This window comes from Drosophila bipectinata, chromosome 2L, assembly GCF_030179905.1.
Source record: "Drosophila bipectinata strain 14024-0381.07 chromosome 2L, DbipHiC1v2, whole genome shotgun sequence".
Taxonomy (NCBI): Eukaryota; Metazoa; Arthropoda; class Insecta; order Diptera; family Drosophilidae; genus Drosophila; species Drosophila bipectinata.
The window spans coordinates 828,205-854,730 of NC_091736.1; the positions used below are offsets into that span (position 1 = coordinate 828,205).

Sequence of the window (26,526 nt, forward strand, 5' to 3'; positions counted from 1 at the left end):
AAACTCCTAGTAGGGAAATGTATCTGAATATTTTCCTTTCACTTTCTTATTTTCGTTATTAAAAAAATACAAAAATAAACTTTAACTCTATTATCACATAATTTTTAACATTTTAAAGCCTCAACCAATTTATACAAATAAAATATGAAGGAAAAAATCAGCTATATTTTAAAAATTACATTTATTTTTAGAATTAATTCACTACAATTGGAATACGAGAGTGTCTAGGAACGAATCTCCTCCTCCAAACTGGCCGTACGTCCTTTGGTGGGCAGTGTCGGAGCCGGAGTGGCTGGCGATTCATTACCACTGACGGGGACCTTATTTAGGTTCTCGGGTTTGACCAGACCGTGGGAATCAGCGTAATGCATGAGATCACAGATAGTCGGCGACTCCACCACCAGGATGTACTGACAAGTTTTTGGCTCCAGCAGATACATGGAAACTGCCGTGCCACTCGTTGTGACTGGTGTGCAGGTTAACTTCACATCTACTTCCCGGGGCAATCCAGTGCGATCGCAGTGGGTGCCCTTTCCGTAATGATGCCAGATGGAGGAGGAGAAGCCCGGTCGTCGTGCTCCTTTTTCGGGATTTGAAGCGGCCCACTCGCGGTGATCATCTTCAGAGAAATAGCCTAAGAACATCTCCACTTCGCTTGTTTTTTCTTTGTGAAACTGACGAACGTGTCTCCCGTAGCAGAACTCGTACTTCCACCAACCGTTTCCCTAAAAAATATTACATTAGAGCAAAAGTTAAATGGTTTGATGGCTGTAACCTTACCCCGGTTAAGCAATTCTTGCCCGAGATGAATTCCTGAATGGGCGTCAAATCATTTAGAGGCGTGGGAATTGCTCCAGTGGCGGCACGGGACAACAGGAACTGGTGCAAATCACTGTCTACCTCAATTTCGCCGTTACTCATCAGGTCCAGTATTATTTTATCTACGTCGCCACTATATTTAACGGTAACTTGTTCTTGTGGCCACAGTTTCTGGGAGGGTTTACTGTCCTTTTCTTTGGAGACCAAGAGATCCGATTCGGACTCGGCCCACTCGCTCAACTCAGCGCGCAATAAGCTTAGTGGCTTATGTGGTTCTGTTTCAGAGTTGAAACATTTTATGGATAGTTCCTTTGACTCCTCGGCATGGAAGCCGGGAATGGCACAAAGTGCAGAAGTAAGAATAATGGCCTCGTAGTTGCACGATGAAATCTCCTTGAAGGAGTAGATATCGTCCTTGCCGTGGGGATAGCACACATAGCGTACCATTGTTGTACGAGGAGCATCAATAATATCACACATTGTTCCGTCGCTGAACTCCATCTCGAAGTAAGGATATCGGGTATTGTCGATTCTTAGGGTCTTGTACTTGGGCTTGATTCCTTCTTTAACATTTGCCTCCAAAGCCTTGGTTAGTTGTTCTGTCTTCTCCTCACCCCACTTTCCTAAGTAGTACTCTTGGAACTTAACGTTCTTGCCCTCGCGTTCCTCATGGTACTGGCGCACATGATGTCCATGGCAAATCTCGTAGGACCAGTAGGCTTCAATGCGATACGAGCAGGTTAGAGCTGAGAAAATGGGCTGCAGCAGGCTAAGGGGAGCTACAAAACCAGGGATAAGAACGTCTTTGAATGTGAAATACTTGCGCACTTACACAATTCCGGCTTGTCGGACTTCGACTCCTCCTTCGGGCGCTCCAAGCTTGGGATCAAGCATTCATACTTCTCCTTATCTGAAGTGTAAAAAGTCCTCAGCTGGTTTCCCAGATCCTAAATGATAAGACAGTGTTGTATGTGCAAAAGTTTAAGCTGAATTCTTTACTCACTGGTTGTCCAATCAGCTCCGGCACTTCAAAATCAATCTTGTACAAAATCGAGTCGTCAAAATCCTTGGCCTCATGGGACCCCGCTGCTGCTATTATAGCCAACAGAAGCGTAACTTCTGGTACTCCTACATTGAAGCTCCTCATTTTCCTTGATCTTTATTACAAACTCTTTACTCGATTATTTTCATGACAATCAAGCAAAATAAATTAAAATCATGAGCTACGTGTTGTTTTCTTCTAAAAATAGTGAACATATGTTAGGTGTGGCCGTCGCACTGCGAATTACTAAAGGAAAGAAGAAGATACTTTGCTATTGTGAATGAAAAAAAAGCGGATACTTTTAAATTTTAAATTGTAACGGTCAAAAAATACACATTTAAACCTTGCATAATTAAATAGATATTTAGCATAATTTCTAGCTGATATAATTAAACATAAATATAATATATAAAAATTTTTAAACACGAACAGTCTCTACCATTAACAGATTTGTTACTAACAGTCTTTAAAGTTTTCCAAGTTTTTTTAAGTTTTCCAAATTTACCCAAAAATAAAATTACTCCAATTATTCTATTATTTCTATTATTTTTCAATTTTTTATTAACAAATTGTAAACAGTCCCTTATCTCATTGCCGTTTCCGCCTCCGTTTTCCCCGCAGACCATCCCGGCTCTTTGTCCTTGTCTTGATCCAGTGGCATTTTGTCAATCGCGTCTAGGATGAACTTGATCGACTGCGTCGTCTTTGGAATCCATTCCATTATGCGGGAGGTTGTGGACACTGGTGGTTCTACCGCATCACCATCATCGACAAAATCGGCATCGCCACCGGACAGGGAACGCACTCCTCCCAAGTAATCCGTATAATCGTAATCACTGGTCAACGGGTTTACCTTGGAGTAGTAAATGGCAGCGAATGTCGAGTAGATAATCAGAAGAGCGGTGCCCACCTGTGGATTTTTCAACAAGGAAAAATAATTAATTTAATTTCCTATAAATTTTCTAATATTTTCATACCTGAAAGACAGCCCAGAACTTGTAGGAACCCTCTGTGATGACGAAATCGTAGTATCCCTTGAGAGGATCACCCTTGATGTAGCGGCCTTCGCCCACATCCGTGTCAGCTTTTTCCTCGGCCTCAGCGTCACGTCTCTGGCGCAGCCCCCGCACAGATCTAACACTGCCCTTGTCCCCCTTTCGCACCGCTATACTTGTAGATGGCGTCACCTTCTCCACTTTCTCTTCCGTCTCCTCCTCAGAGCTCTCCGGAGAAGCTGTGGTCGTGGAAGTGGTTGTGGACTTGGTTGTCGTCGTGGTAGGCTTTTTGTTTTGGTTCTTCTTGTCGCCTTCCATTCGTGGCGGTTTCTTTGAGTTGATCCTCGTCTTCTTCTGTTGCTGTTGACGCAGTCGATCCTTCTCGGCCTGCTTCTCCGCCTGTTCTTTTCGGAACTTTTCGGTGCTCTGCTGGTGTCGCTCACTAACTGCATTCCAGGCACTCATCAAGGCCTGGTACAGATCCCATATTTGTTTTAGGCTCTTCAATACGGTAACCAGGGTGGATTCAGTCTGAACTGTGGACACTGAATTTTCAGTTACGGGTTCGGCCTGCTTGGCCATTGAAGGTCCAACGTGTGGGCGTGGCTGGAAGCCCATGGGGTAGTCGTAAACATCATCGTAAGCCGGATATGGTGATCTGTTAGGACAAAAAATCATACATTACGGATTATTGTGTAAATTAACAATTTAAACGTTAAAAATGAATTCTTTGTTTTAAGCTTTAGTATTTCAAAATAATCTGTAAATTTATATAAAATGACCCACTTATAATCTTGAAAATATTGAGTATTTACGACATTAATTATAAGGCGGTTTTTTCGTGATAAGAAGTATACTAATGATCCTTGATAGTACCTGTTGGGGGAAGCTTGCAGCTTCCTGTTGTTTCCCTCAGCAGTGGGATGTGTGGCCACCGGAGCTGGGTTTTGGGGTCGCGACCAAGGGGCATAATAGGAGTCATACGGGCGCCCATGAGACGCTCTTCCCTGCTCAGCTCCCGCAGAGGAATCGTCCTTATCGTAGAACTGCTCCTCCTCCGCTGACTGTTGGCGGGACTCCGGATAGGGGTATTGCCCAGGACCGTAATCATCTGCTGCATCGTAATAGGGATCCTGTTCGTATGAGTCCTCCCTGCTTTGAGGCGGACCGAAAGCGTTCTGTCGTTGGCTCATGGGAGTGTCCATTCGCTCCTCATTCACCACCACAGCCTGTTGCTCCTCGTAGTAACCCCTTCCCTCGCGAGCGGAAGTACTTGTGTTGTTGGCCTCCCTGGCAATACGTTCCACGGTGGCCACTTCCGTTTCATTCTCAGCTCCTCCACTGAAGTGACTCCACATGCGTCTTAGAATCACAAGGTCACTTTCCCCGCTGGAATGGCTTTGTTCTCGTCCAGCTTCGATCAGGGCCACAGCCGTTAGGGTGGTCACAAACAGAAGCAGTGAAAGAACCAGAAACCAGATGGGAGACAGACGTCGTGGCGTCTTGGCTGACATTTCCTTATAGGCCAACATTATCCGCTTTTGTAATCCCGTTTTCTTATAACTTTAATCCTTTCTATTGTGAAGACCGTTCGGCCTTTCGGGTCGAAGTCAAACCGTCAACTAAGCGCAGAGTTCCCGGTGCTGGTCCAGAAAAACCTTGTCTGAAGATGGTGCTAATGTTGGGTATCTAGAACATCGTCGTAGCAGCAGAGGCTCTTGGAAAGGTGCTAATCCATGGGCCGCGTGCATCATTATTGGGCCACTGCTCTAGTTTCAATTTAACGGTTCATCATACGCCGAATGCCCCGGCAATTAGCACCACCCATACTGCCAGTACTTGGACCGGACTACCGATCCATCTCCATTCATTTATGCATACAACTCCCCATTTTGTTGTTTACCACAGATTCGTTTTTTTTTCGCGGTGAAAGTGTGCAATATGGTTCTCTTCTGAGAGGAACTTCGGAAGTCGTAATTGTATCGGTATTTGGGAATAGGTATCTAAGGAGTGGCCGCCATCGTGGTCACCCGTGGTCGTGTGCCACGCGTACCTCACGACCTAGACACATCTTACATATTTACGAATGCAATATATACGTTTTCGTAGATCGGCACGGGCGTGTGGTCTTCATTATGGTCCAAAAAAGAAACCCATTCCTAAAATTGAGATATATTTTTTTTAACAACTTAGGGGCGATAAGAGACAGGTGATGTCTTTGATAATTTTTTTAAAAAAAAGGCAATACATAAAAGCATAAAATAAATTGAAAAATTCCCAGAATTAGGGGAGTATAATTTAGAAACTCTTTACTTTCATTACGTTATGTTAATTATCAAATAGTCTTAAAGTAGTGGCCATTTTAAATCCTCCAAATTTCTTTCAAAAGAGTTTAGCTTCTTTGAAGCCAAAAATTTAATTAATTCAAAGAGTATATATCTTTTTTTTAGAAACCCTTTTTTTTATTGTATTACAAAATTACTAAAACTTTAACAAATTCAATTCTCAAAGTAAGGTAAAATGTTTGGTTAACCATCATCATCAGCTAAATCATCACTATGATATATGATAATATAAAGCTGAATTTATGAATTTTAAAGATTTTATAAAGTAAAAACAAAGTAGTTTATGGATTCTCAAATATACATACATATTATAATATTTTGCCCATGGTGATTTAATAATATCGGTCATTTAAAATACACCTAAAAGCAGATATTATTTATATTTAAAACAAAACTGAAAGCTTCTTTATATTAAATCTAAGGAATATTTAATTTAAATCAGACAGATCATATTTTCATTAAAAACTAAAAACATGTATTTGTTGTTTTCAAAAGCTTTCACTCTTAGTGGAAAGAAACTTCTGTAAACTTCTAGAATCTACATTTTACTGAATTTCTGATGCGTCATTTGTTTGTCTAAAAAACGCACCGCGACAAACTAGTTTCGTTACCCCCAAAATTGTTTACACTTGTTCGCCTCTAAAAAAGCTCCGATCGTAAACACTATATCTATGATTGTTGTTTTGTTTGGAGTGGCAATAGTGTACTTTTTCAACTACTGATTAAATTCGATCAGTAGCTATAAAAATTGAAATTTAAGTTTTAATTTCATTGAAAAAAAATGTATTTTCAATGGTGTGATTCACAATAATATATTTTGAAATAGATAAGCGCTACATGAAATTCATGAATCGAATATTTGTCATTTTAAAGGTGATTAATATTCGGTAAATGCAGAGTATCTCTGTATTAAGAAAAACCACCTGATCAGAGTCTGTTTTTTGTTTACCAAATATCAACAACGCAATTTAAAAAGCCGGCAAATGGTGGAGAGAGCGATAGGGAGAGAATGTTTTTCTAGAGTGGACCTTTCTCGAAAAGTTTATTCGATCTATTTATGTTTGGCGTGTAAGTTTGTTTGTATGTTTGTGTCTCAGGGTGAATGTGAGTGGAAAAAAACATAGCTTTGTAATTTTCCACACAATATGTAAAAATAGGGTTTAAAAAAATGTAATCAATATGCATTCATGCGTTTGCATACATCCACTTTCCCACCCACACATGCTAACCAAAACCGAAAGATGCACTTCGCATGTATGGGTAGGTAGTTTATTTACCTGTGTAAATTGTAAACTTTCAATGGAAGGTTGCGGGAATGTTTCCGTTTTGCGGGAAATTACAGCAACTGATTTCTAAATGTCAGGCTACATCACACCTGAATGCTTTATTTTGTTGTAAAATTGCATCGATCGCAGAGTCTTGAAACAAAGAAAATACGCTGTCGAGCAAATTGCAGCGGCGATAGCAGTAATCGGGGATCGAGGCGAGTGTTGAGTGCAAATGAGTTCAACTAAAAGGCTAAAAATAAGCAGAAAGGCACTGGCGGCGTTGGAAAGCACTCAAATTGGGTGCATAATGAAGGTGAAAATATGTAAAAAAGTAAAACAAGGTGTTCAGTTTTGGTTTTCTCTTTATTTTATAAGTAATATCTAAATCAAACTTCATAATTTGAAACTCACTAAAGCTTAGCAACTAAAACGTGTAAGTCTGAATTAGTTTAGGAATTTTTTGTTAGAAGCTAAGAGTAAGATTTTAGTTTTTTTTTTGTTTGTGAAATTATAAAGAAAATAAAATTATTATAAAGTTCACAAGCTTTTGCGCCGCATGAAAATACAATGCAAATACTAATGCAATATTGTATTCCCAGGTGGCTCTCTTTCCTTCTTTCTTCTTTTTTTTTTGATTTCAACCTTTTCTCGATTCCTTTTGTAGCTTAAATTCGAAGATTTCTTTTTCGCACTCCCTCGGTTCGGTTACTTCTTGCCTTCTCGCTGCCGCTCCTCCACTGATGACCTGCATCAGTTCTTGCAGGCTGCCTTCTTGTTGTTGTTGTTGGTGTTCATAAGCTTGGTTAGGATCTTGCGGGAATGACCAGAGGGGTCAAAGTGGTTGGTGTGCTCATTGGCCTCCTTCTTGCTCCTCTGCTTGCCGCTGTGACCGGAGAAGATGTGCTTGTCATGGTCGAAGTTGTAGTGCTCGTACTCATCGAAATGGGCCTCGGACATGATGCTTTTTTCTTTAGTTTTGGTTTTCAAATTGCAATTAAATAGTTTTCCTGGTTATTTTCCTGCAAAGTTGCAGACTTTTTATGTTTTTCGCTGATGGACGATTTTTTCTACTTTCCGCTGAGAGGCGAAAGAAAAATTAAGTTTTTTTCGGTTGGGAAGCACCTTTATATACCCGTCAGAGCCCCAGCGACACTGCTCTCTGCGAGAGTTGCCAGATCGTCAAAGTAAAAGGTTATTTGTTAGGATTGGCCACTGATTAGTGAGAATTATTAATCAAACTTAATTTTAACGGATATATTATGAAAAAATCTTACAGATCCAGAATCTTTGGTTATTGTTTTCTTGCTCAAGGAAGTCGGATAAACTTTATACATTACCCTGACAACTCTGCTCCTCTCTCTGAAATGAGAACCGCAAGCTTTTAACAATTTTTGCTGCGCAATTAAATTTTTTGTTGTGTTTACAAAGTGCGCGGTAAACAAAAAATACAGCGCCAAACATATTCTTGCCTTGTCCATTTATTATAATTATTTCAGAATTTTTCATAACCAACACGTTCAGAGCTAAAGTTATATAATATCCGATTCCGCCCACCCATCTCGACCCTCAGAGAAAACCTCCAAAGTGCATTAACCCAGCAATAAATACATATATTATAATAGTATATAACATCAGATATTTATCGGTGGGCAACGTGAAGGGAGGCACGTCTCTCCTAAGCATAGGTGCGTTAGATCCTGATATATAGGATGACCTAGATATGTACACACTTTCCTCCCGCTCTTTTGTTTATTTCTAAAAAAAAAAAAGCTTTAGGTTAATTTGTTCTAATTGTTTTTATAAAAACATTTGTTACGTAGCTCCCACAAGGTGATAAGGTTCCAACTATCGCATCACTTAGTCATTGCGAGGTATTCGTTCTGGAAACGACGCAGTAATTCGCAGTGGCATTCCCAGATAAGACAAGAGCTGCCATAACATTGTTGTTTCAAGAACCTTGCCCAATATACCAAAATTGTTTACCATTATTTTGTGACAATTAACCCATGATTGTTCTTCATATCAGGTCGAACACAATGACTTATATCGACATATTTTTGAAATCATGATTGCCAATGGAATATTCTGGTCTTGGTCTCCATCATAAATTAGAACACAGATTAGGTTCTTCCAGGGCTTTGTTGACTAGTTCCTATTTAACGGTCCCCTTTGGCAGCAAGGTTTTTAGTCGTTTTTCAGGATTAGTTTCGTTCTTCTGTTTGCATTTCGGGGTCTTGGGCTTCTTTTTTGGAGCCGTCACCGTTTCAATAACTGGCAGATCAAAGTCATCGGGGAAGGAACTGTCTACAGTCTCTGAGAGCTCCAGCTGCACGGCCTTCTCCGTATGAATACGCTGCACGTGCTCTTTCATCTTGTCGGACCGATGGCTGCTGAAACCGCACAGCTGGCATTTGTAACGATTCGGACCGGTCTCGGTGTGCTTTAAGGCGTGACGCTTGAGGTTCTTGCTCTGGCTGAATTTGCAGCCGCAGACCTCGCAAATGAAATCACGACCCTGTTTATGGGTCTCGATGTGCAGCTTCAGGTTTTCTTTTCTATTGGCCCGGTGTTTGCATCCTGCCACTGTGCAGGCAAAAAACTCCCCAGTGTGGAGCAGCTTGTGAGATTTAAGGGCCTTCATGTGGGTGGTACTGTAGCCGCAGACATCGCAGAGCATCTGCTTTTGGGGATTATGGACCAAGATGTGGTTGCTTAGTCCTTGCTTCCATTTAAAACCCTTTCCACAATGGGGACAAATGTGCGGTGTTTCTGTAGAATGCTTGGGCTGATGAACCAACAAAGCGGCCCGGGTGGTGAACCTTATTCCGCACTGGAGACAAAAAAATGGCTTGCGCAGATCGCTGGAGTGACGACGAAGATGTGTATCGTACTCCCGCCAATCGAGGAAACCCACTTCACACAAAGAGCAAGTTAGGTGGGATGGTTCACAGCTGCTCATGTGCTCGATCATCTTTTGCACTTGATAGCATTTAAAATCGCAACCAATGCAATAGTTAACCTTGCTACTGGACTTGACTGCCTTTGGGTTTTTTAACTAAGAAGAAAAATATATTATTAACTTTTAAATGGGACTGGGTAAACATAATACCTTAAAATAACTTTGCTGACTCTCAAAGACATCTTCGGATTTCTTTTCTGCCTCCAGATTGAGTTCTGCTTCTCCGGAAGTAGTAATCTCTGATGTTTCCTTCAAGGGCATTTGGTATAGATTCATCAGCTCTGTTACAGCCAGTATCTGGGCCAGTTCTCGGAAGTGAGACTCATGCTCCTTGGAAACGGACACAATGTCCTCGTAGAAGAAATCCACAATCGTGTGAAAGCACTGGGTGCAGTTAAAATTCCGGATGGTGATCTTGAGCGGATTGTGGATGGAGAACTGTTGCTGCTTCTGGTTGGTATTTATTAACTGACTCTGAGCAGCCAGGACGCAGAAGTGAACGCTCAAGCTGAGTGCATCATCCGAGTCCAATTCCAGGAGAAGATCGCAGAACTGCCCGGTTCTCCGCTGATTGTTCAGGTAATTAGACACCTTGGAGTGCAGAGGTTGATGTAAAGTGGGTAGGGATTGCATTGTTTCAGTTTGTAACATTTTATTGGCCGGTATACTGCAAAAAATCACATTAAAAACAAACTTATTGTTTTGGACGCTACATCAGCTGTTCAATAGTGTGACCAGCTTTCGTAATGTAATAAATACGGCAAAAGTTTCTTTTTACCTTTCCGAACGTTACTTTTTAAAATCTTTAGCTTAGTTTCTGTTTATAAATTATAATGAAAGTATATTTTACACCAGATTTCGTGTAATTGAAATAAAAAATATGCTACAAATAATCATATAGATAATAATATAATGTTTCTACAATAATGGTTATCCATTTATCCTCTTAAGTTTACTTTTAACTTTAAAATGTTTCCATAAAGCCCAATAAACTCAAAACATTTTGAAAGCTCATGTATAACGAAAATACCTATTATTATTAATGGCGACAATGCCGAACTAAATGTTTATTCAGCACTTGACACACAAATCTCGACCGCAACGAAAAGTTCACCATTTACATGTCAGTGGGAAAGGTGACCAATAAAAGAACCGATCCCATGAGCAGCTCTCGGTTGCTTGCCGCATTTGAGCTTCAGTTGAGAGACAAATCTGGACCTGGAACCAGCCGTACGGATCGCGTCGGTACCGGTGGTCCATTTAAATATTCATTTATTTACTCGCCGCGGAGTTGAATCCAATAACAATAATAACGCTGCCCATTGTTTAGTCTACTTCCTAGGGGAAGTGAAAATATACATATAACCGTACGTTTTGATTAATAGGAGTACAAACTGCCAATTAAAATCAAGTGCGAATAAATGCGTTCTGATAGAGTCTTGTGAGTTTTATGGCCCATTGTTCTGAAACAAATCTGATCGCGACCAATTGTTCTATTTACGCAGTCATTGAAATTGCAATTGTAGGCTCATTTACATAAGCTTTGGAGCCAAGCTATTTACTGGTGTCCTTATGCGAGTGGTTAACGTAGCGCCCAATTGCCGGGAATCCCACGGTAAACCGAGATTTAATTGAAACAGCAACACAAAGGAGGCGGGTTAGGGGCAGCAATATAAACATCTCGGCTTTAATTTACGCGGAAAGCTCTCTCGTGTCGCGTTCCAATTGTTTATTGTTCAACACCCCTTGGGCGGCAAATGCGCTGATAAAGATCCACCTGGGCACCGGCATTCGGGGTCTCAGCTCATTAAGTCTGGAGCTCGCGGCGCGAGCGGTTGAACTTTTGCGGTCGCCTGCCAGATACTATATACGAAGTATAGTTGACTGATCTTCTGGTTCACAGACGCTGATTAAAAAGAATCAGCATTAATTCAATCAGAGATATGGCGGGCAAATTATTCCTACTGGCACTGCTGATGCTCCTGGTGATCCACATAGAGGGCTCCTCTTCTTCGGAGGAACCTAACCCCTATCCGGAGGACTCCCATAAACTGAAACTCTGGTTGACGATCAGTGCACGTCGGCGCTTCCTGGAGGTTTCATGGAAAAACGCTCCAGCGCATAGAGGTGATTATGTTTTGTTGACGAAGCAGGATCCCACCAGTTTCGAGAAACTCATCGTGCCCACGGGTACTCCCTTGGCCTCGTTCAACAACGAGGAGGCTAGCGGGTTCGGCGAAGCGTCTGTGGATTATATTCCCGATCATGGAGTCACTGGCAAACCGGACACAACGAGTCCTGGACAGAAGACAACTGCCCGGAAGTTCTGGTCAGCCAATGGAGGAACCATCCAGATTGTGGCCGCCATCCAGCCCAGCGAAGGTCTTTCTTCGCAATGGTTCACCACGGGTGTGCCCTTTGACTACGCTCTTTCCCAAAATGTCACGATGGACACTTCCTGCTATGGCTTTTGGGCTAGCTACATCGATGGAGAGGGGCGCATCCTGGCCAAGACCTGCCTTAGAGCTTATCCCCGCTGGATGAACGAGCAGAAATCCTTGATTGGCGAGATGCGTCTGCGAGATCTTTTCATTCCGGGCACCCATGACTCCGGCTCTTATCGACCCGATTTCGATCCTCTGCTCAAGGAGAGCTTGGTAACCAAGTATGCCTTGTGCCAGGACGATGACATCCGGGGACAGCTGATGCATGGGGTGAGGTACCTGGACATTCGCGTGGGTTACTACCAGAACTCTGAGGAAAAGTTTTTCATTTATCACGGAATAACGAAGCAACGACCACTGCAGGAAGTAGTTGACCAGGTCAAAGATTTTGTTTTGGAGACAAATGAGATAATCATCTTCGGACTTAAGGAGTTTCCAGTGGGTGAGTTTGGTTCAAAAGTTAATTAAATAATTATATAATTTGTTTTGAATCTTTAAATTTTGTTATATTTTAAAGGCTTTGGAAAAGGCTTACATGTACATCACCTGCTGGTCAGCTATTTGCGCGAACAATTCGAGGGTCTGATAGCCCATCCTTCGTTAACCTGGCGCGCGACCTTGCGTGACATTTGGACCAGGAAGCAGAATATATTCCTGGCCTACGACCGCCAAACCATTGTGGACGAGTATCCTCAACTGCTGTACGGATCCGTGGAGCAGCGTTGGGGCAACGTACAGACTTGGCCCCGTTTAGAGCAGTATTTACGGAACATAAATGACTTAGATGTGTCGTGAGTTTACTTAAATTTGTTGATAAGCTACAGAAAAGGCAGTCTATTTTATAACCTTTTTTTAAGGCGGTTTACGAGTCGTCCGGTGGCCGATATGGCAGAGCTAACCCCTGAGACATGGGACGTCATTCTGGACAAGCACGGCGGACTGCGAAAGATGGCCGATAACATCAACTGGCGTGTCTCGCACCTGTATCGGGACGAGCTCGGCGTGAACGCCAATATCGTGGCAGCAGACTTCATCCGAGGCACCACACTGGTGGACACTGCCATACAATACAATCGCAGGAAGATTTACGCCTAAATAGAATCTATCCGAGGGTTATGAAGAGTCGTATTTTGTCAGACTTGTGTATAGAAACAAAATCATATATTGAAGTACTATTAAACCAAAAACCTTTAGGGCCATACAAAGAGCTTCCATCATTGAAAGAAACGCCTTTTAGGTTGCAATTACATTTAATTTTCTACGCGGTTACGTTAAATATCCATATATGTATGTGTTGCTTAATATAATGCTATTTTTTTTTAGCTTCCCTAAACATGTCACATTTTTGTTTTTGTATCAGCTTTGTTCCCATCGAAATGGGAAGCGCATAGAGTACTTCCCGGTTTTTGTGTTTGAAATGGAATAAGGATTATATCGCATTACCATAAACGATAATGTAAACATTAGTGAGAAGTAATACATAAAAGGCCTTGGGTAGTATTTTTTCGCGTAAAACCTGTTAACTGAGGAGTTTACTCTCAAATAAATAGTTTAAAACTAAATTCTAATCAATTTCGATTTTTTGTGAGGAATGCCAATCGCAAATGCGAAAATATCATACATTGTATAGCTAAAAGCTTTTAAAAATCTCACGGGGAACAGCACATGTTCCCTGTGAGCCTAACAATATTTCAGTTTAAAATTTAAACGAATATCTTTTCGGGTGGGATTCAGAACTTAATGACTCTACTTCAACGCCTCATTAGATTCAACAACGGTGGTATTAAAGATGGCCCGGCAAAGTTCAACCAGGGAGTTGGATAGTCGCCCATAGCACTTGTGTTTCTTCTTCCTGGCGATGAAGACGTAGTAGAAGGGAATGCCTGCCAAGGTGATGGCAATGCCGATGAGTAGGTCACGAGGTTCCTCATAGTTCGGAAGAAGCACCAACGTCACACAGCTCACCATGAAAATAATGGGCAGGGCAAGGTGCACCTTGATGGGTCGCGGCATATCGGGTCTGTAGGGTATAAAAGTGGAGTAAATGATATGGAACACATATGTATGTTTGTTCACTTGCCTCTTATGCCTCAGCCACAACATCCCAGCTATACTGGCCACTACCGAGAGCCAGAGCACCGAACTGAAGTAATTTATCAACTGGTAGACATTATCAGTAAGCAGCATTAGCAACGACATCAGGCACTAGAGGGATAATATGAATAAATTGTCGAGAAAGCATTGCTAATGCCAGTCCAAACTTACAGTGAATATAAGCGAGGGTATCGGGGTTTCTTGCTTTACGTGGAACAACTGGAAGAACTTGGGCAGATGTCCCTCCTGGGCACCTGTGGCGAACAAGCGCGCTGAAGTGAACAACACTCCATTGACCCCGCCGAAGGTGCTGAGAGCCACGAAAATGGGCACCATGAAGGCCAGGGGTCCAAATACACTGTTGCCAAAGGTCACCGCCACGGCCAACGAACTGAGCATGTCCGGTTTGCTGACCACGGTGAAATAGGCCAAGTTGACCAGCACATAGATGCCCGTGACCAGGGGCATGGCTATCCAAATGGCACGAGGAAGATTTCTGCAAAACGGAACGATAATTTGTTTTAAAAATATCTAAGAAATATTTGATGATACATAGGTTTTTCCAAATATATTATTCATATTATAAATAGCGTTATAGATTCGAGAGTATTTTATTTCTGTGTAACAGTGAACGTGCCTTTTAATCAGAAAGCCACTTGGTAAGGAGGCGGTGGGAGCACTTAAATTGATTGCACGCTTTGAGAGCAAATTTAATTCGTTAGGGAAAAGCATCCCTATGCCACCCATCCATAGACACCCACTGCACAGCCACCCACATCCAGTCAAACACTCCTGGCGCCAAGGACGCTCAACAAGTTTTCCAACTTGTTGCTGTATGCGCATGACGCAAAAGGAATGATGACTGCGACAAAGAATCCTGGCCTCGTTCCACTTTGCGGGCCATTTATCACTCACTTGTAGGGGTCCTGGAGCTCCTCAGTCACAAAGTTCAAGTAGTTCCATCCGCCAAAGGCAAACAGACCGGAATAGAAGGCGTAGCCAATGTTGCGGGCACTGTAAGTGCCCTCCCACGGATTACTAAAGTTCTCCAGTCGACCCGTAACTATGTAAAAGAGTCCTGCCAGAATAATCATGATGAGGGCAAGCAGTTTTCCGATTGTGAATACATCCTGAACCTTCATCGAAACCTTTACGGAAAGACAGTTGATGGCGGTGAGAAGAGCTAAAATGGAGGATTTTCATTAAAATTAATATTTAAGCTCCTGAGAGAATTAGTTTCGTAACTCACTTAGACACACGGCAGCCAGGAGTTTCACTGCATTCGGCGGAGGATCGCAGTCCTCGAAGAAGGGTTTTACGGCATAATGGGCAAATGTTAGCGCCACAATGGTCTGAAAACAATGTATACAATTTATATTTTAGTAGAGAAAGTTGTTTTCGCCACAGTCTTCTACATAATTGAGTTCAATTCCGGTCGAAGGTAACCGTCACTTAATAAATTTCTATTTATTTGCATCAACAACCAATTTAAAGCGCTGCCCATCAATCAACGGGAATAAACATTCCGTAATTCAATTGATGGGCCTCAGGCACTGACCTGCGTAGTCGGTCGGATGATAAGCAGCGCTATCCAGAGGCGCAGGAATCCAACAAGTGGTCCAAAGGATACCAGTAGGTAGGCATAATCTCCGCCAGATCGTGTGATGCTCGTGCCCAGTTCTGCGTAGCAAAGAGCTCCAATGGTGGACAGTATTCCGCATGCTGACCATATCAAGAGGGAGCTTCCCACGGATCTGAAATAAAACCAATGTGTGAAAAATAAATAAAAAATAGGACAAATATTTGTAAGCTATGTGAGTAACGAAAATTCCCCTTAGAAATGTATGAAAAAAGTTTAATTTTTATAGTTATATTAGGGTTCTTATTTCAGATATATATATGCATATTTGAATCATAATATTTACTCGTATATATGTATTCATAACATGATAATTTACAGCATTGGGGAAATAAATTCTTTATCAATATTTGGAAACGTGACACGCCTTCTTGTAACTGAACCCAAATCTTAAATAAACCAAATGCTGACGCAATATTTGATGAGAATTTCTTAAGCAAAAATCGGGAAGTAATAAATTTGGCTTAATTGATGCGAAAGGAATGTTTGTGACAATTTATTAATGAACAGTTAAATTGACCTTTTTGTGAATAAATTAAATTAAGGATGATAATATGTATTTGTAGTGCTGGGAATTACATTTGTATATTCCACTCACTCTGTGTAGCGAAAGACTCCGGTGGGCGCTATAAAGATGCCCGATCCAATTATCGTTCCAACAATAATGGCCACTCCATTGATGAGGGTTAGTTTCCGTTTAAGAACCATTTTGTCCTCACCCAGAGAGGGCTCCCTACTGGCATTAGCATTAGCGGATGCAGTGCGACCATTTTCAGGTTCCACCAAGCTAGTGGTCACTCCGTTGGCATATCGATCAGTCATTTTGTCAGTTATGGATTTATTTCAATCACCGAGAATCTTACATTGCCACTGAAAGGGAAAGGGGAAGTAAATACTTAAAACTAAACTATAAAATAAATAACTTTTGCTGGCAGTGAGAGCGAAATCACACGTGCTGAGCGCTTAGTAAACAATCCCAGGTTGTGGCTGGAGCTTTTAATTTTGCTGTCGTTTGGGGATTCTATCTTTGCCGCGGTGGCAACGAACTAATCATTTTTTGTCAGACACAAAGTTTAATTATGATTTTTGGCATAGTTTCACTATCTTCACAACTTGAAGCTTTAAAGTGTTAGGGGTTTAAATGGAAGTCGTCGGTTCTGGGGCTGGGGTGCGTGTGGGCAGGGCGACGTATGACGACAGAGCAACACCTCGTGCTAATTTTCACGATTTCGTCACCATTTTCGCGTAAACACATGCAACGCGTGGCACTGAAAAACTAGCTATTGCAGTTGTGCACTTTTCATTTTTTATTCGTAACTTTTGGAATGCTGTGTTGTTGTTTATTTCTGTTATCTTGTCTGAGAAACACGATTTACCTCAAGCGCGTTCACAAAACAACTTCAACCTCAGAGCCAGCACGACTAATCGACTTATTCGGTCTCGAGTTGAGTACGATTTGTTGGCATCGCGAGTCGCAACCGGCATTTTCATACTAAATTTAACGCATTTCCACCCCAAAGTCAGAGAGAGTTAAAAAGGCACCCTCAGTTTATTGTCACGACTAGAAGATACCCATTAAACTATTAGTGACTTGTTTAAATAAAATCAACAAACTGCTTGTAGTTTTTTAAGTTTCTTTCTCAAGACCCCAAAACTAATATTAATGACCAGATATAAAATAAAACGGAATGTGATTCAAATTATTATCGATTTATATTATTGTTAAAATATTGATCATTGATCCTTTTCAATATTCTTTTTAGTTACAATCCTACAAAAAAGTTTCTGGTTTTGATAAAATCACACTTTGTTTTATAAATAGATAAATAAAATAACACTATGTTAGAAATCATTATTTTATTGCAAAAATAATAAAATGCCTAATATACCTTTAGTATGCCTTAGGAGAGCCATCGAGAGAGAAATCAATTCTTAATATGTACAGAAAAAAATATATTGATTTGTTAAAATTTAAATCTTAAGTGAAATTAACAAATTAAATAATTAAATTAATAAGCCAATTTACTTTTTAATTAAATGAGAATAATTTACTAACTTTGAATGATATTTTATTTTCTTAATGCATTCCTCTGGTGATTTATCATCTTTTTAATATACAGGTTTCACACTTTATATTTGATCAAAGAAAGTCATACAAAATATTTAATTATATTAAAAAATAGGTTTTTAAAAATTCAATAGGTTTTAAGAAAAAGGTAATTCACCGCCTAATTTTTGATTAAGCCAGTCACCGCGAAACGCAAGCAGCTGTTGATTCACAAAACTATCGATAACAAACCGTATGATATTTAAAAAAACGCTCATCTCTAGTTCTTCTTAACATTGTTTTGATTGCGTTGCACGTGTTTTTAAAGATTGTGTTTTAAAAGTGACAATTCAGCTATGTCGGACAAGTAAGCAGAAAAAAGACACTATCTATTGGATATTTTTACCTTAAGCTATTCGTTTGTTCACATAGATATGCAGTACCCAACAAATTACCTGGAAAAACAGTCTCTGTGCTGAAGCACCGCAAACGGAGGATTATCCAGGATGAGGCGGTTGTCACACAAAGAACAAATGAACGTATCAAAAAGCGTGTGGCAGCCAAGAAACACCACAAATTCCGACGTGCAGAGTCCTTTGTAATGGGTTACCTTAAAGCTGAGAAGACGGCAAAACGCATCAAACAAACAATTTTGCGCACAAATGTTACCACAGAAAGTGCCGCAGCTGCCAAGGAAGGAAATCCAAAACTGCTCTTCGTGATGCGGCATGCGGGCAAGAAAATTTTCGATAAGACCACAACAGAAATATTCAAAACCCTGCGGATGCCCTACCGTCACAATGCCGTCTTCCTCGAGAACACAAAAGAGAACCAATTGCTCTTGCGAGTCATCGAACCGTATGTGATTTACGGAAATCCATCTTTGAGCACCATTCGCGAACTGATCTTCAAAAAGGGCTTCGCCCGTGTTAATGGCAAGAAGGTCGCGATCCAGTCCAACACAATGGTGGAGGAGCAGCTAGGCGAGAAGGGCATTATTTGCTTGGAAGACATCATACACGAAATCTGCACTGTTGGACCCAACTTCGCAGCGGTTAATCAATTTCTGTGCACTTTTATGGTACGTTTTTGAAGCTTTTTAAAAAAAAAACTTTATTTTATTAACATTTTTATTTTATGCAGTTGTCGAGCCCCCGAAACGGTTGGCAGAAAAAGGTATCGGTCTCATTCAAGCGTGGAGGCGAATACGGCGATAGGGGAAGTGCAGTCAATGAACTAATAGCCCGCTGCCTGTAGAAATCCTAAGCTAGTAGACCTTTAAGTGATTGTTCGACCTAAATACCCTAACTTGTAGCTAAGCCCAATACAAATATAAAAAAAAAGAAAGAAATTATAATCTATATTTTTGGATATAGCATGAAAATACTTTTTCGAACATCCTTTCCTTTTTTGCTGTGCTCCCCATAAAAGCAATAGTCAGACCATTAAGAAACCACATGAAACTGTCTCTAACGACGTTCCTCATTATTCTACATGTTTATCAGCTCCACCCACAAAACAAGTTTCCTGCATTGTGGCCTTGCGTGTCTCAGCCAAATTCCCAAATTGAACAAACCAAAGAATCAACTTTTTGCTAGGAATAATAAATAAATCATAACCAGAGGAGGTTTGAAGGAGAAAGGGGAAAAAAGGAATGCCACGGGAAGCTACTTGTTGCCATGAAAGAGAAAAGTTGTTTTCCTATTAGTAGAAAACAGTGCCACTAACCTAGTGCAATACAAGACATCGTAGGCTTCAAACGTTAAGGCTTTCGTGGGATAAGGAAAGAAAACTACGATGATGACTTTGGATAAAGATCTAAACAAGAGCAGTTTACATAAGCTGGTGGCGAGGTCCCTGAAAGAGCCCATTCTGGGCCAGCATTTTTCACAGCCCGGTCGCACGGACCACAGCCAGACCATCGAGCTGGACACCAGCCAGAGTTACATCGCCGTTTACACACATCTGAAGGTTCATGCTACGGGAATGCCTGAGCGATTGTCTACGCCGGAAGCGATTGTAAAGCATCGTCCGGAGAATGTGGAGGGCAAGGGCAAAGCCAACGAAAGTAGACCCATCCGTAACGCCAAATTACGTGCTGAACTAGGCCTCAAAATATAGGGTGTATTTACATAAATATATTTCAATTTATTTTCATATTTTCGTAATTAAAATTGAATACAAGGGAACAAATCATGTCAATCTCCAGTATACATAGTTTAAGTCATGATATCGCTTGGTTCTCGGTTAGGATTAATGTTGGTCTTCGTTCTAGCTTCTTATGTGTCTTCGCTATTGCTTTGCAGCTTACATCGATCTTGCTTTTTGTGTTTTACATTAGTATATTGTGACAAAAAAAAAATTAAACATTTATCATTTGCTTTGCTTGTATAAACATCAAAAAAAAGTGTTCCTTTGGTCCTTGCTCTCTTCAGGTCAGTTTCAGTTCTGCAGGATGCGAACGGCGTTGTACATCTGGGCAATGATGGGCAGCTGTTTGGACTCGCGCCGACAGAGACATTTGTAGACATGGGACAATAGTTTGTCCAGGGCAGCCACGTCGATTTCATCAGGTTTGGTAGCTGCTATCTGAATACTGTTCTCGGTTAGCGGTTCCCTCTGGAAAGTAGTAAGCGGATGAGTAATGCGTGTGATTAACGCAAACACCACTTACCAGGTTGTCTAGGTAGGCCAGTAGCTGATGGCCTACAGAGGCAATCTTCAGGAACGTTGACTGAGAGCTCTCGGCGTACAAATTGAGTCGCCGGCCCGCTATTTCCAGAAGCAATCGGCCCAGCTCCTCATCGTCGCTGATCTCATGGAGCAGGACTTGAGCTTCGGCATCGTAACCAAACGCGTACAGTTCCACCACCTTGAGGAGGCCAAAATAAATAAAATATATATTATTTTATGTGTTGCTTGTTGAGCTTAGCAGCACAGAATGAGCTCAGAGTTAAGGCTGTCTTTCCAAAAGTAGGTTTCAAATGTCAAGGCCTTCTATGTTTTATATTAGAAGCATGCCTACTGGGATGTAACAATATTTTAAACCTAAACAATATACCTGTCGCCTGAGGATGGGCAGTTTATCCACCTCCCAGCTGTCGGCAAGAGCGCAAATCTTGGCCATATAGAAGACGTGATCGAGGATATATAATTGCTCCAAATCCTCCCTTATCAGGTCCATTGTGGCGGACACCACACGGCAAAGGAAGTCAGATCGTTGCTGTTGTAGGACAAGATCTGGCGAGGGCAGAACGTAGGGCAACTCTTTGTTGATCTCCGCAAGAAGGGCCTTGTTACTCATTCCGTCAAAGAGTACTGTTAAGGGCTTGGAAACGCGCAATTGGAAAAAGGCGATAAAGTGGAGCACACTGCACAGCTCAGTCTGTAGACGAAGCAACTGCGGCATGGCATGATGTTGCTGGAGAGCCAGAAACTGGAGGGGCAGGGCACCCTCGCTCAATGACTGTTCAAACTGCAGTTCTCGCTTGTCGTGCTCCAGGGAAGTGGTAAAGTGCTGCAGAAAATCCAGACTGAGCTCCAGGAACTCTGGAACTTTTCCCGCTGACATATCAAGATCCTGCTGGCACATCTTGTCCACAGGAAGGCGGCCCACTTTCTGCATCAGCTTAGCTGTTGCCTGCAGCGGAAACTTAAGCGTGGCATTCCACAGCATGCAGCAGATTCCGTGTTTCAATGCCCAATCTGGTTTCCTAAATTGGTTGAGGCAGAGCAGAGCCGCTCGCAAATGGTCCAGGGAGGAAAGTTGCTTGCTCCACTGTACCATGTATTGCCAGGACATAAGACTCAACAACACGCCCGACTCCAAACTGAAGGGAAAGTGGGCTCGCAGCAGAGCCAAGCGTTCGAGTATAGGTTCAGAGGGATCTTTGCTTGGATCCTGAACTTCTCTACCCATCTCCAGCTCCGGATCTGACTCAGTTTCCTCGCTAGGCTGTTCCTCTTCCGGAATGTCCTTCTTTTTTATTTTACTATCCTCGTCCGACTCATTCTCAGGAGCAGTAATCTCAAGCACCTTGCTGGGATGTAGCTGTGCACTGATTAACCACTTGGCAGCCAGCTCAGTTACAATTCCTTTGCCACTGCTCACAATGCTTTTTAAGCTGCAATCGGGTGGTTCGTATGGCATCTGTGGACCCACAGGATTCCGACACGTAAGAGGTTTTCTAAGATTAGAGGACCAGAATAAACAACTGAGAAGCTGTACGTATCTTAACTTACCCTAAGATAGCCCCCAGGACAGCAACATCTTCCAGTTTTCCGGTAAGCAACCCCCATTGGGCTTCGTCGTGAGAAATTCGTTCCCAGCGTTCTTCCTCCTCAGTCTGGGAGGATTCATCGCAAGAGCCCTGAGGTAAAAAAAAGGCATCACAATTAGCGATCTAGAAAAATAATGCCTCCAAAACGTTACCTCTCTTCTGCTACGCCAAAGATTGCTAGCCACTGTTTTGCAAACAATGGCCACCAGCAGTCCTGAAAACTGTTTGCTTTCCAAGAGCAACTCGCGCACCTCCTGCCACCAGGGCGAGATCTTATTGTAGGCATAGTCGTGAATGTGGTCTCCGGCAAGCTCGCAAATGGTTTGCACCATAGCAGCTATCCTCGACATATCTTCCACGACTTCATCACTGACGAGGGACAATATTATTATTAAGTTTTAACCACGCATATTCTTAGAATTTATTTCCTTACCAGTTATTGTACTTGAACGGTTTTTCCAGCCAGAACCAAATGACCAGGGTAAGAAGATCCCTGCTAGGTAAACATGCCTTGTGGATCCATTGCTTGAACTGGCCGAAACACAAGCCTTGCGAAAAGAACTGACTGAATAGGTCAATGCTGACAATTCCAAACTTTTCGATCTTTTCCGGCAACAAGCTGATTCCATCTGGGCTATCGATATTGAAGATACTCAGATAGTCCACAAACTCCTCAGACTTATGTTCCCCTTGCAACTTAAAGCTGACTTCCCTTGTAGATGTGGGTTTATCCTTTTCACTTCCGTCATCGAGCAGCAAAACCAACTTGTTGATGGTGACGAGATCTGCGTCAGACAGTTCTATATGATCAACAGGTGGCTCATCCTTTTCTCGCCTATTGGCTTGACTGAGAGTCAAGTATAGATCGGTCAGTCGTTTGTAGTTTTCTATTTGGTGCTCGAAGTCCTCGGAAGGAGTTTCTTTCGGAAGGGGTTTTTCTATAAAAGCATCAATTATGCACTGGAACACCCGTGGCTGGAGTTTCTTGCTCTTCAGCAGCATCTCCAAGCACTGTTGACGCACTTCAAGGGTCTGAAGTTCACCCGCCAGCTCAGCAATCTCTAGAAGCTTTGCTTCGCCAGTGTCGCCGAGGCTTAGGGACCTCAACTGATTTCTCAGACGGCGCAGCATGTGAATGTCTCGAGATGTCTGCGAACTAGTCTCACTAAGGGCGTAGTGGAATGGTATATGAACTTCTTTCAGGCTGCCATCGCTGGGATCCAAAAACAAACAATAATTTATAGTTTGTGCTTTTCGTGCCTGACTACTGCCACCTCCTGATCCTGACCCTCCGGCAGTTCCCAAAGGGCTGTGATTGTTGTAGATCAACTGCCCGCTCTTTGAAACATTAAATGCGGCCACTTTTGGTCCATTTTGCAGAGCCCATATGTCCAAAACGCCCAGCCGAGGCGCATAGATGACCAGAAAGAGAGCTTTTCGCTTGTGTGTTTTGATTCCGCGGACAGATCGCTCCTTGACTGGGACAAAAGCACACTGCGCATCACGATAGCCCTTCCATACACGGAGAATAATAGCTTGTTGTGTATCCACCAACATCACTCGGTCTAGATTATCTGTAACCACAGCTAAGCGGCCCCCTGGAGCCACTGCTAGAGTGAGGCCGTCTCGTTTCCCATCGTACAAGCGACAATGTATCCTCATGGGAGCGTCTTTTGTCGGCACAGGCATAGGCGATTCCTCGGGCGAAGGCAAAGGTTCCGGAGCTCGACGAAAAATTCCGCCCAACAGGTTCTTGTAAGCGATTCCAATCACATCCTTGGCTACCTCCCGTATGCTCATCGTCTTATAGCCCTCTTCTGCTTGAAAGAAGCCCAAATAGGGCTCTGCTCCAGCGGCCAGGACTTGCGAGCTTCGCGGTGGCGTTGCGTGAACTTTGGCGAAGTAGCCGTGACCGATGCTTTGCTGCACAATATAATCATAGGTTGGAGGTCGCTGAGTGCTCGAAATGGCCGCATCGTTGATAAGAGCCTGACGCTCTTGCTTAAACTGGAACTTCTGGAAGGGGACCACGTCCGCTGTGGGATAGGAACCGCGTTCCAGGGCTCCTCTCTGGACGTTATGCCGGCAGTTGGTAAGTGTGGGCAGGATGTCCTGTCCTTGTATGAAACACAGACAACGGGAATATACGATGTATAGCAAGGCGTCTGCCTCTGAATGCCTTGGAGGCGAGTGCAGCTTGACTGCTATTACTGGATCCTCTTGACAACTGCAAAATGTAGCGAGTTAGTAAAGTATTCAGCTTCCATTTATCTACTAACCATTGGGAGAAAAGCTTTACGCCTGTGTCTGTGTAGAACAAAACCATTCCGGAGACCAAGCCCACTGCCACGCAGGTCCATTCGATGGTTCCATCCGAGCTCTTGCTCTGGGTCATGGGCAAACAAGTCAGGCTGGTCACAATTTGGTTGGGGTCCTCCAGTTCTCCACACCAGCTGAGGACATATGAGTTCCCACTCCCATGACTGCTCCAGCAGGTGGAAAGAAAGGCCAGCTTCTCCCCTTGGGCCAGAGCAATCAACTCCCCAGTGGGGGACACAGCCTGGTTTATAGCATTTAGCCAATTGTCGTCTGCTCGCAGAAAAACAAAAGTAACTATCCATCCTAATGGTTGAAGTGGAAACCAATAGCTCACCGTGTCCTAAGCCAAAATATTCTTGAACTTTCCTAAAATCGCGAATTTCTCCGCTTTGTTTTACTTCGCAGGCCATTGTGTACAGAGTTGCCACCTTTCGTGCAATATAACAATAACAAAGCTAACATCACTTTAAAAAAGTTAAATAAAACCCCAAAAAAATAAAACACCCTTCTGCATGTCAAGAAGTATTTAAAATTTCACTAGAGAATCAAATCTTTAATAAATTAAGTTTTATTAATAACAACTAAAATGTTCGATAACTGACTACTATCGATTTTATTTAAGGTCACAATAGAGACAAAGCGCCAAAATTCAAAATTTGCACCACAGCTACTGAACTACCAGTGTTCTATTAAAACGGCATTTAATTAAAGTCGTGCAATCTAATAGTGTCAGAAAAATAAGTTTTATTTTTGCTGGTGTTGAGTTCTTTGTTTGACTTTCCTCCTTGGGGTTATACAATCTACTGATACATCGTTCGAATGGCGCAAAAGAACTTATACGACATTCGTAGAAACTATAAAACATTGGTGGTAATTTATCAGTATTATAATACTTAATAGGTTACTTACAATACTCATTGTTTCAATAGAAATATCCACAAATACGGTGGCTTTTAAACAGACAGGCTTTTGTGATCGATGGGCAATATAAATAAGCATCCTTCGGAATCGAACATCTGCACCTGTCCAATTCATTTCGTAGACAGCAGACGACACATTTTCACTCTAAAAAGGTTCAATTGAGTGGGGTGATTGAAGTAATTTTGTTAAGTTTTACATACTGCTTGTATAAGCCTCTGACTGAAGGAGCAAATTAGATAAATTTCAACCAGAGCTGATGACAACATGAGCATTAACTTGGCAAAGTGCTGGGGACTTACACCAAAGGTCATCTGAAATCCCACGAAACAAACCAGCAACGAAGATGCTGCAAAGTTGATCAACAGTGGAATTCCAAAAACATCGTTCACATCATCGGTTATTCTAAAAATTAATATAAAATCCGATGTTTTAGAGTATACTATTAAATGGAAATATTTTAAAATGCACCTTAGAATATGATGGTGATAAGCGACTAGGGAACGAAGCTCCTGCAGCGCTTCATCCGCTCCTTTAACCTTTTCTCCGCTATCGTTTGAGGGGTCTCCCACATCGAACTCCCGGAAAGCCTTGATAACACGACTGAAATGCATAATAACCTGTGTGGTCACGGAGAAGATCATCAAGTCGGCGGATATGTGACCGCAGGTGGCAGTGTAACCGGCCACGGCCTCTGAAAAGTAGTTCAGATAATAATCCCATCCATGCCGGTAATCCCACGGAGCTGTGATGGAGTAAGGTAGCACTGGATTGGCGTTCGGGGAGCCCATCAGCTCCAGCACTTTATATTGAGTGATCGGATAGAAGTTATAGATAAACACCAGGAAGGTGTAGAGACCTCCGAATCCCTTGGTGAATCGGAGGCACCGTCTCAAATATTGGCGAGTATCGTAGGGATCCTCCTCCGCTGAAAGGGGCTTTGGAAAGATGGATTCCAAAGTCCGAAACAAACTAGTCATCTTCTCCTTTTGAACTATCACAACAATAATTTTTGAGAATCCAACGAAGGAGAAGCCAATGTAAGACATAACCATGCAGGATTCTAAAAAATTGTCGCCGTTCCGGAACGAAATTACAATGTATACAACCTCCATAACCACAACAAAGACCAGATTAAGGATGAAAACAACGGATTGGATGCGGGAAAGAATGTCTGGATCATTTTTCTCAGCCTTCGACGACTCGTAGGGATTCAGTCCAATCGTCCTATAATATATCTTTGGCAACCGAAAAAATTCTTCGATTAAAGGAAACGAATCCTTCGGTTTTTCGGCCACATGCTCTTTCTTGATCACCAACTTTTTAAGAGATTCAAAAGCCATTTCGGGTTTCCGTC

General features: G+C 42.2%; 10 protein-coding genes across 13 annotated transcripts; 3 read left to right on the forward strand and 7 right to left on the reverse strand.

The window, feature by feature from the left end:
* Positions 1-162: 162 nt before the first annotated feature.
* On the reverse strand, positions 163-2,084 carry LOC108131095 (endoplasmic reticulum lectin 1). The gene is made up of 4 exons (XM_017249825.3): positions 1,823-2,084; positions 1,652-1,766; positions 781-1,598; positions 163-725 (listed from the first exon to the last, which is right to left on the reverse strand). Exons 1-4 carry the CDS (start codon positions 1,964-1,966, stop codon positions 225-227), a joined length of 1,578 nt encoding a protein of 525 aa, XP_017105314.2. The 5' UTR covers positions 1,967-2,084; the 3' UTR covers positions 163-224.
* Positions 2,085-2,407: 323 nt separating this feature from the next.
* On the reverse strand, positions 2,408-6,671 carry LOC108131107 (uncharacterized). The gene is made up of 4 exons (XM_017249838.3): positions 6,479-6,671; positions 3,733-5,015; positions 2,839-3,514; positions 2,408-2,771 (listed from the first exon to the last, which is right to left on the reverse strand). The coding sequence occupies exons 2-4, from the start codon at positions 4,386-4,388 to the stop codon at positions 2,445-2,447; spliced, it is 1,659 nt and encodes a 552-aa protein (XP_017105327.2). The 5' UTR covers positions 4,389-5,015; positions 6,479-6,671; the 3' UTR covers positions 2,408-2,444.
* A 142-nt stretch (positions 6,672-6,813) lies between these two features.
* On the reverse strand, positions 6,814-7,568 carry LOC108131304 (nuclear protein 1). The gene has a single exon (XM_017250131.3). The coding sequence runs from the start codon at positions 7,424-7,426 to the stop codon at positions 7,220-7,222; it is 207 nt and encodes a 68-aa protein (XP_017105620.1). The 5' UTR covers positions 7,427-7,568; the 3' UTR covers positions 6,814-7,219.
* Positions 7,569-7,929: 361 nt separating this feature from the next.
* Plzf (Promyelocytic leukemia zinc finger) lies at positions 7,930-10,150 on the reverse strand. 3 transcript variants are annotated; one of them, XR_011441944.1, is made up of 3 exons: positions 9,579-10,150; positions 8,286-9,524; positions 7,930-8,224 (listed from the first exon to the last, which is right to left on the reverse strand). XR_011441944.1 is itself a non-coding variant. In XM_017250130.3 (2 exons), the coding sequence occupies exons 1-2, from the start codon at positions 10,077-10,079 to the stop codon at positions 8,622-8,624; spliced, it is 1,404 nt and encodes a 467-aa protein (XP_017105619.2). In that variant the 5' UTR covers positions 10,080-10,150; the 3' UTR covers positions 7,930-8,621. The 3 variants fall into 3 exon arrangements, 1 of the variants encoding a protein (XP_017105619.2); XR_011441943.1 differs by having other exon boundaries at positions 8,277-9,524; XM_017250130.3 differs by having other exon boundaries at positions 7,930-9,524.
* Positions 9,866-13,212, forward strand: PLCXD (Phosphatidylinositol-specific phospholipase C X domain containing). Of its 2 annotated transcripts, XM_017250129.3 has the most exons (4): positions 9,866-10,007; positions 11,332-12,314; positions 12,390-12,663; positions 12,730-13,212. In XM_017250129.3, exons 2-4 carry the CDS (start codon positions 11,372-11,374, stop codon positions 12,965-12,967), a joined length of 1,455 nt encoding a protein of 484 aa, XP_017105618.2. In that variant the 5' UTR covers positions 9,866-10,007; positions 11,332-11,371; the 3' UTR covers positions 12,968-13,212. The 2 variants fall into 2 exon arrangements, with proteins under 2 accessions (XP_017105618.2, XP_043068667.1); XM_043212732.2 differs by lacking the exon at positions 9,866-10,007 and having other exon boundaries at positions 11,309-12,314.
* JhI-21 (Juvenile hormone Inducible-21) lies at positions 13,104-17,121 on the reverse strand. The gene is made up of 8 exons (XM_017250126.3): positions 16,982-17,121; positions 16,204-16,475; positions 15,525-15,720; positions 15,216-15,318; positions 14,882-15,149; positions 14,138-14,462; positions 13,953-14,077; positions 13,104-13,892 (listed from the first exon to the last, which is right to left on the reverse strand). The coding sequence occupies exons 2-8, from the start codon at positions 16,425-16,427 to the stop codon at positions 13,619-13,621; spliced, it is 1,515 nt and encodes a 504-aa protein (XP_017105615.2). The 5' UTR covers positions 16,428-16,475; positions 16,982-17,121; the 3' UTR covers positions 13,104-13,618.
* Positions 17,122-17,875: 754 nt separating this feature from the next.
* On the forward strand, positions 17,876-19,052 carry RpL7-like (Ribosomal protein L7-like). Its single transcript, XM_017250195.3, has 3 exons — positions 17,876-18,019; positions 18,085-18,733; positions 18,796-19,052. Exons 1-3 carry the CDS (start codon positions 18,009-18,011, stop codon positions 18,907-18,909), a joined length of 774 nt encoding a protein of 257 aa, XP_017105684.2. The 5' UTR covers positions 17,876-18,008; the 3' UTR covers positions 18,910-19,052.
* Positions 19,053-19,154: 102 nt separating this feature from the next.
* LOC108131347 (WD repeat-containing protein on Y chromosome) lies at positions 19,155-19,792 on the forward strand. Its single transcript, XM_017250196.3, has one exon. It carries the CDS (start codon positions 19,450-19,452, stop codon positions 19,771-19,773), a length of 324 nt encoding a protein of 107 aa, XP_017105685.2. The 5' UTR covers positions 19,155-19,449; the 3' UTR covers positions 19,774-19,792.
* Rab3-GAP (Rab3 GTPase activating protein) lies at positions 19,780-24,700 on the reverse strand. The gene is made up of 8 exons (XM_017250194.3): positions 24,586-24,700; positions 24,212-24,521; positions 22,366-24,159; positions 22,085-22,301; positions 21,895-22,022; positions 20,714-21,839; positions 20,327-20,524; positions 19,780-20,271 (listed from the first exon to the last, which is right to left on the reverse strand). The coding sequence occupies exons 1-8, from the start codon at positions 24,659-24,661 to the stop codon at positions 20,095-20,097; spliced, it is 4,026 nt and encodes a 1,341-aa protein (XP_017105683.2). The 5' UTR covers positions 24,662-24,700; the 3' UTR covers positions 19,780-20,094.
* Positions 24,701-24,854: 154 nt separating this feature from the next.
* Or67a (Odorant receptor 67a) lies at positions 24,855-26,512 on the reverse strand. Its single transcript, XM_017249796.3, has 4 exons — positions 25,641-26,512; positions 25,373-25,574; positions 25,161-25,316; positions 24,855-25,105 (listed from the first exon to the last, which is right to left on the reverse strand). Exons 1-4 carry the CDS (start codon positions 26,510-26,512, stop codon positions 25,052-25,054), a joined length of 1,284 nt encoding a protein of 427 aa, XP_017105285.2. The 3' UTR covers positions 24,855-25,051.
* Between the last annotated feature and the right edge of the window lie 14 nt (positions 26,513-26,526).

Bases quoted from the DNA above. Each gene is read 5' to 3' on its own strand.
- Or67a (XM_017249796.3), bottom strand. From the start codon at position 26,512: ATGGCTTTTGAATCTCTTAAAAAGTTGGTGATCAAGAAAGAGCATGTG. The intron at 25,575-25,640 runs GTGCATTTTAAA...ATTAATTTTTAG, and splicing joins TATCACCATCATATTCTAAG to AATAACCGATGATGTGAACG. The intron at 25,106-25,160 runs GTAAGTAACCTA...AATGTTTTATAG, and splicing joins CTATTGAAACAATGAGTATT to TTTCTACGAATGTCGTATAA.
- Rab3-GAP (XM_017250194.3), bottom strand. From the start codon at position 24,661: ATGGCCTGCGAAGTAAAACAAAGCGGAGAAATTCGCGATTTTAGGAAA. The intron at 21,840-21,894 runs GTAAGTTAAGAT...CTCTAATCTTAG, and splicing joins GTCCTGGGGGCTATCTTAGG to AAAACCTCTTACGTGTCGGA. The intron at 20,272-20,326 runs GTAAGTGGTGTT...ACTACTTTCCAG, and splicing joins TGGCCTACCTAGACAACCTG to AGGGAACCGCTAACCGAGAA.
- LOC108131107 (XM_017249838.3), bottom strand. From the start codon at position 4,388: ATGTTGGCCTATAAGGAAATGTCAGCCAAGACGCCACGACGTCTGTCT. The intron at 3,515-3,732 runs GTACTATCAAGG...TTGTCCTAACAG, and splicing joins CTGCAAGCTTCCCCCAACAG to ATCACCATATCCGGCTTACG. The intron at 2,772-2,838 runs GTATGAAAATAT...AAAAATCCACAG, and splicing joins AGTTCTGGGCTGTCTTTCAG to GTGGGCACCGCTCTTCTGAT.
- JhI-21 (XM_017250126.3), bottom strand. From the start codon at position 16,427: ATGACTGATCGATATGCCAACGGAGTGACCACTAGCTTGGTGGAACCT. The intron at 15,721-16,203 runs GTGAGTGGAATA...GTTTTATTTCAG, and splicing joins GGAGTCTTTCGCTACACAGA to ATCCGTGGGAAGCTCCCTCT. The intron at 15,319-15,524 runs GTCAGTGCCTGA...CATTGTTTTCAG, and splicing joins TCATCCGACCGACTACGCAG to ACCATTGTGGCGCTAACATT.
- RpL7-like (XM_017250195.3), top strand. The intron at 18,734-18,795 runs GTACGTTTTTGA...TATTTTATGCAG, and splicing joins AATTTCTGTGCACTTTTATG to TTGTCGAGCCCCCGAAACGG.
- LOC108131347 (XM_017250196.3), top strand. From the start codon at position 19,450: ATGATGACTTTGGATAAAGATCTAAACAAGAGCAGTTTACATAAGCTG.
- LOC108131095 (XM_017249825.3), bottom strand. From the start codon at position 1,966: ATGAGGAGCTTCAATGTAGGAGTACCAGAAGTTACGCTTCTGTTGGCT. The intron at 1,767-1,822 runs GTGAGTAAAGAA...CTTATCATTTAG, and splicing joins CGGAGCTGATTGGACAACCA to GATCTGGGAAACCAGCTGAG. The intron at 1,599-1,651 runs GTAAGTGCGCAA...CTGGTTTTGTAG, and splicing joins GTCCGACAAGCCGGAATTGT to CTCCCCTTAGCCTGCTGCAG.
- Plzf (XM_017250130.3), bottom strand. From the start codon at position 10,079: ATGTTACAAACTGAAACAATGCAATCCCTACCCACTTTACATCAACCT. The intron at 9,525-9,578 runs GTATTATGTTTA...TTTTCTTCTTAG, and splicing joins GTCAGCAAAGTTATTTTAAG to TTAAAAAACCCAAAGGCAGT.
- PLCXD (XM_017250129.3), top strand. From the start codon at position 11,372: ATGGCGGGCAAATTATTCCTACTGGCACTGCTGATGCTCCTGGTGATC. The intron at 12,315-12,389 runs GTGAGTTTGGTT...TATATTTTAAAG, and splicing joins ACTTAAGGAGTTTCCAGTGG to GCTTTGGAAAAGGCTTACAT. The intron at 12,664-12,729 runs GTGAGTTTACTT...CCTTTTTTTAAG, and splicing joins ATAAATGACTTAGATGTGTC to GCGGTTTACGAGTCGTCCGG.
- LOC108131304 (XM_017250131.3), bottom strand. From the start codon at position 7,426: ATGTCCGAGGCCCATTTCGATGAGTACGAGCACTACAACTTCGACCAT.